Genomic DNA, 5,794 nt, shown 5'->3' with positions numbered 1-5,794 from the left:
GGTAGGCCCCCGCAGCAGCCCTCGGCGTGGAGCGCCCACGGGCTTCTGTGCCACCTCTCGTCTCTGTCCAACCCCTGGCCCCCGCCTGGCTCTCCCCAGCCCCCAACTCCGGAGCCTTCCATCTTCCGGTGCTCCTGAAAGCACCGCGCAGGGATCTGCGCTGAGCTCAATGCATTCCCCAAGCCCTGCCCCGTCCTCCGCGGACCCGGGCCTCCTTTCTGCTTTCGTGAGGCTCTGGCCCTTTGGGGGATCTTGCCCTCTGCCCCTTCATCACCCTCCTTTGCCCTCTTGTCACCTATCCCAGATGTCTGTCCTTGCCCCAGCAGGAATCTGTGTCCTGGTCCCTCCATCTCTCAGTCATCCAAGCATGTTCCCCCCACCCACCTCAGTCTCTTCCTTCACATCAGTCAGCCTCTGTCTCTGGGGGGTGTCGCTCAGGTCCCCAGTCCTCTGTCCAGCTTTTGGCCCTTAGTCCTCTCTCCTTCCTCCCCGCTCTTCCCCAGAGGCATGCTGGAGCTCCAGCCGGGAGGGCTGACAGGCAAGGAAGAGTGGAGACATTCCATACAGGGGAAGCTAGCTGCCCGGGGTCTCTTCCACTTCCCCCACCCACATTGGCCCCTGGAATGACTTTCTGTTTGATATAGAGGTTTGGACGAGAGGTATAGGGAGGTCAGGAGCAAGTCTTCCCCTCAACAACTCATTCTGGCTTTTCTCTTTCAGAAAACCGGCCACTCCCGCCGGGCCTTTGGCCGACTCACCCATGGTGCGTGGACCATGAGCTGCCTGCTGTAACCCATGAGCACTCCTCCTCTTGGTTCATGTCCCTTCATGAGGCACCCAGGCCTTGAAGATGGCCCATGAGATGCGGGACCCCCCACATGCCCACACTCACCCACTCACCCAAGAAGGCCCCTTGCAGCTGAGAGAGGGCCTAGCGATGGGGGTGAGGGGTTAGCTGGCACACCCCATCATGGGCCTGGGCTTACTGTTCTCCATCTGTGGGCCCTGTGGGTATGAGTTCAGTGCCATGCTCCTATAACCAGTACACGGCTTCTGCTTGTCGTGGCACCCGGGGAGAAACTGAGGCACAGAACCTGATAGAATTTGGGGAAGTTAAAAAATGTGCCCAGGAAACTTTGCTCCTAGCCTGACTACATTTCTGAGGACCATTCAGCAGTAGAAGAGAGAGATCGGGAAGAGGGTGTCTGTCACAGCATGACGCAGAACAGATGGGGAGGTTCGTCTGAAAGGAGAGGTCACATGTGGATGCACAATGCAGATACTGTAATAGAGCGTGGGCCTGACCCTTAATGGGGGGCCTGGGTCTGTGGCTGGGCCGAGCACAAGTAGGTGTGTGTATGCGTGTCCATGTGTGTGTGTGGCCAGTGGGAGCACCAGTGAAAGTGCCAAGGATGCCAGATCGCTTGGGTAGTTAGTTGAAGAATCTGCCGAAGCACATGGGCTCCCCAGTGCGGGGCCCCGTGGAGCCTGCAGGCAGTCAGTGAATGAGAGATGCTCTGCCATTCCCAGGTGTCTCCCTCCCCCCACTTCCATCCCAACAGGGCAGCTCTGGGCACTGGGTAGCCTCATGGCCCCTCTGTCCTGCCTGCCCACAGTGCCCTACCCCACAAACCCTCTGATAACAGTCTGTCCATGTCTCTCTCCTGCTGCTCCTATGGAAGCGAAGTTTTCCGCTCCTGCAGAAAGCAAAGTTACGGTAGGAAACTGGCTCCTGCCCTAGCCCTCCACTTCCCCACTTCCCTGCGCGACCCCGGCCTCTCCTCACCCTGCCTCAGCTGCACCCTGATGTGTTCCGGCTGGTTTGGGGTGGAGGACAGGCTCACCCTGCGGTTGGTCGAGTGCCCTGACAGTACGACTCTGAGGTGACTCCCCTTTGTTCCTGGGGTGCCAGGACCCAGAATTTAGAGCCTTGGAACCTAGGACCTTATTATTTGGGGGGCTGCACAGGAACTTAAGTTATCACTGACAGAGGAGGAGGGAGAGGGGCTGCAGCCCCGCAGTCCATTAAGTGGCCGGGAGGGGGTACTGTAGGTAGCTTTGAGCGCACCACCAAGGAGGCAAGGGTGAGTAGCCAGGGCCCCAGAGATGGAGCCAGGGGACTGGCATGGGAGGGGTTACCCTGCGCCTCTCAGGATGGGCAGCGGGATGTGGGGAGAAAAGTGGGGAAGGAGATAGATGCTAGAAGCCCTGCTGGTGGCGATACGGAGCCTCCTGTGGGGGAGGCAGGAGGTGACAGAGGGAAGAGTTGGAGTTGGAGGGAGGGAGCCCTGCCCACACAGACCCCTTCTGCTCCAGACTCGGAGACGGGCGAGGATGACATCAGCGACGTGCAGGGGACCCAGCGCCTGGAGCTTCGGGATGACGGGGCCTTCAGCACCCCAACGGGTGAGCTCTCTGGGGCGCTCACAGAGCCGGCAGGCGGCCTTCCCACAGGAGGTGCCTCACTTCACTGTGCTCCTTTCTCTAGGGGGCTCCGACACGCTGGTGGGCACCTCCCTGGACACACCCCCGACCTCCGTGACAGGCACCTCAGAGGAGCAAGTGAGCTGGTGGGGCAGCGGGCAGACGGTCCTGGAACAGGAAGCGGGCAGCAGGGGTGGCACCCGCCGCCACCTGGGCAGCCCAAGGCAAGCACAGGCAACCGGGGCCGGGCCACGGCACCTGGGGGTGGAGCCGCTGGTACGGGCGTCTCGAGCTAATCTGGTGGGCGCAAGCTGGGGGTCAGAGGATAGCCTTTCGGTGGCCAGTGACCTGTACGGCAGCGCATTCAGCCTGTACAGAGGACGGGCGCTCTCGATCCACGTGTAAGTAATGGCCTCACCTGGGCCCGCACTGTCCCACCTTACCATGCCGTCCTGCACTGCCCCTCACTGCTCGTCAGCCTCCATCCCCCCATCCCCTGCACCATCCAACCCTCTGTGCACTTCTCCACCCCCCCCACCCCGACTGCTTCCACTCCTGGCCCCAGCCACCCACTCTTGTCTTCCCACACGGCTCCATCCTCTCCTGTGCCGTCACCACCCACACCCTCCTGCTGCCACCTGTCCTGGCTCACTGTGCCATCTCCATGGTCTCGTGGACCCCTCTCTGCCTTCCTCGTCTCCTCCAAAATCTCCACTCTCCCGGGGGCCCTCTCCTGCCTCGCCCATTCAGGCTCCAGTTGTCCCCAGGCTCCCCCCCACCAGGGGCCCCCTCCGTGCCTGCTGTCTCAGCAGCTGCTGCCTTTTCATCTCTCTGCACATTCCTGTTCCCATGTGGGCCTTTTTCTGGGAGGAACTGAACCTTTCCGCACGGCAGCTCCCGGGAGAGCAGGAGGGAGCAAAAGAACACAACCAGGAGACAGAAGCGAGCGAGGCGGTCAGGGGGTAGTTGGGGCCAGGGGCCTGGGAAAGCAGGGGGATGTGAGGTGCGTGGAAGGCAGGGGGCTGGGGCAGGGAGGAATGGCGATGGCGGGGGCCTAGGGTGGAGGCAGAGGGCTGGAGTGATGGAGGTGGCGGCATGTAAGGATCTTGCGGGAGACGCCCAAGGGTGGGGTTGAAGGTTGTCCTGGTAGGCGGCGGTGAGGAGCAGAGGCGTTGGAGGCATTGGAGCCATTTTTGGAGATTTGAGGCTGGCAAATAGGAGGGAGTGCTATGGTAGAAGAGGGGAGTGGCTGATGAGAGAGGTATTAGGGGGCATTTGGGAGCTGACGGGGGGCCTGATTCGTGATGGGTATGGGTGTGTGTGGGAGGTACCATCATGGAGGAGAAAGAAGGGGCCTGGTGGGGGGAGGCGTTTGTGAGAGTGGCTGAGCTTGCTAGTGGTAGGCAGGGGAGAGGTCTCGGGCAGGCGCAGGGGAAGCACCCTTGCTTTATCTGGTTGGCGTTAGCCGGGCACTCCCGTGCCCTGGACTTACCTTTTCCTTCCCTGCCTTTCTTTGCCAGGCCCCAGCCTGAGCCTGGAGTTGCTATGGCAACTTCGGAGGAACCCATTTCCTTAGTGATATCTGTGGTACAGAGGCTGGCCTAGAGCTCGAAACTGCCGGCAACAGGCCTCCTCTGCTGTCCCCAATTTCTCTCCATGCCTCACCCAGTTCCCAGAGGCCATTCCTCAGGGACTTTGTTGTCCCTCCCCCAGAGTAGACTCTGCCTCCCTGTAGGTGGCTGGCTGAGGTTCTGCTCCCTAGGGCACTCTGGATTGCATCCCCGCCCCCCATCAGAGGTGAGGTCTGCAGTGTAGGTGGCTGACCCGGGTAGTTTAAAACACTCGGGCATCCCTAGAACTTCTGCTCTTGGCCAGTACCGTACCATTTCTCCTCCCTTCTGTGCCCCCAAAATCCCATTTTTCAGGGAACAAGGGCTCAGAAGCCAGACTACCTGGGTTTCAACCTAGCACCAACCATTTACTACTGGCTGTGTCACCTTAGTAAGGCACTTCACCTCTTTAAGCCTGTTTCTTCATCTGTAAATGGAGATAACAGTCCTATCGCAAAGGACTGTTGTGAGGATTAAATGACTCAATGCATTTTAAGCATTCAGTACATGCCTGACACATGATAAGTACTCAGTGAGCCACTTCATAAGTTTTTTTGTTTTATAAATTTATTTATTTATTTTTGGCTGCGTTGGGGTCTTCGTTGCTGCACGCAGGCTTTCTCTAGTTGGCGGCGAGTGGGGGCTAGTCTTCCTTGCGGTGCGCAGGCTTCTCACTGCGGTGGCTTCTCTTGTTGCGGAGCACGGGCTCTAGGTGCGCGGGCTTCAGTAGTTGTGACTCGCAGGCTCTAGAGCACAGGCTCAGTAGTTGTGGCACACAGGCTTAGTTGCTCCGCGGCATGTGGGATCTTCCCGGACCAGGGCTCGAACCCGTGCCCCCTGCATTGGCAGGTGGATTCTTAACCACTGCGCCACCAGGGAAGTCCCCATAAGTTTTCCTTAAGCTGTCTCTTATGTGTTAGGTATGATGCTAATATCTCAGATTCCTTTTCTTGCTAATTTCTATGCTTGATGTGCCCCTAAGAGTCCAGATGGGGGAAACTGAAGCCCAGCTCTTGGGCATCAAAGCTCTGCAGGTGAGAGGGGCACTCTGGGCTGACCAGCTCCTTCCCTCCTCCTCTTCTCCCACACCCACTGTTCAGGGCCACGCAATAGTTATTCGGGAGCTGACTTATTTCGGAGCACACCCCTCTGGCGAGTTTCTGTGTTTCTTAGGGGGGTTTCCAAGGGCTCAAGGTAACTTTCCCAGGGACAGGACAAAGTCAAAGCCCTGTACTGAGGGCAGATTTATCAAAGGGAACAGGAACCTGGGTTTCTCACTCCAGGGACCCCAACTGCCTGCCACCTGCTGTTAGCACTGCTGAGGGGCTCAGGTCTGAGGAGGTACTAGGCAATCTCAGGGATAAGGGCATTGCTCCTGGAAAGCTTATGCCTGTTCTTCCAGGGGCACGGTGAAGGGGGTATGTCCTGCTGAGGATGGGCAGGGCTGTGGGGGCCAGCTGGGGGCAGGAATGAGTGGAAGGCTGCATTCCTGAGAGGGCCCCTCCCCATCCAGCCCTCCTGCCTTCCCTCACCCACTTCATCCTTCGGGTCCTAAGCCTCATTCTTTTCTCTCCCACCATTCAGTTCTGTTTCTGCTGTTTCCCAGCTTCTGGGGCTGGGGGGAGGGGGCTGGCCAGAGCCCCTGGGACTGAGTCTGTACCTGGACCCAGCCACCAGCCCAATCTTCCGGCGCCAGAGCTGCCAGCCTCTCCCCAGCACCTGCTCTGGCTGTGCCTTCCTCTTGGGGGGGGGGGGGGGGG

General features: G+C 59.3%; 1 protein-coding gene across 1 annotated transcript in view; it reads left to right on the top strand.

Moving 5' to 3' along the window:
* SPEG (striated muscle enriched protein kinase) overlaps positions 1-5,794 on the top strand; it is a 55,787-nt gene that overhangs the window by 7,324 nt on the left and 42,669 nt on the right. The window contains exons 6-10 of the mRNA XM_024763140.1: positions 504-538; positions 721-763; positions 1,683-1,717; positions 2,317-2,406; positions 2,489-2,825. Coding sequence (XP_024618908.1) covers positions 504-538; positions 721-763; positions 1,683-1,717; positions 2,317-2,406; positions 2,489-2,825 — 540 coding nt within the window. The remainder of the gene's footprint in view (positions 1-503; positions 539-720; positions 764-1,682; positions 1,718-2,316; positions 2,407-2,488; positions 2,826-5,794) is intronic.

Source organism: Neophocaena asiaeorientalis, unplaced genomic scaffold, assembly GCF_003031525.2.
Source record: "Neophocaena asiaeorientalis asiaeorientalis breed wild unplaced genomic scaffold, Neophocaena_asiaeorientalis_V1.1 scaffold86, whole genome shotgun sequence".
Taxonomy (NCBI): domain Eukaryota; kingdom Metazoa; phylum Chordata; class Mammalia; order Artiodactyla; family Phocoenidae; genus Neophocaena; species Neophocaena asiaeorientalis.
Note: the sequence above shows the minus strand (reverse complement) of the source record. Positions and strands in the feature narration are given on the sequence as shown.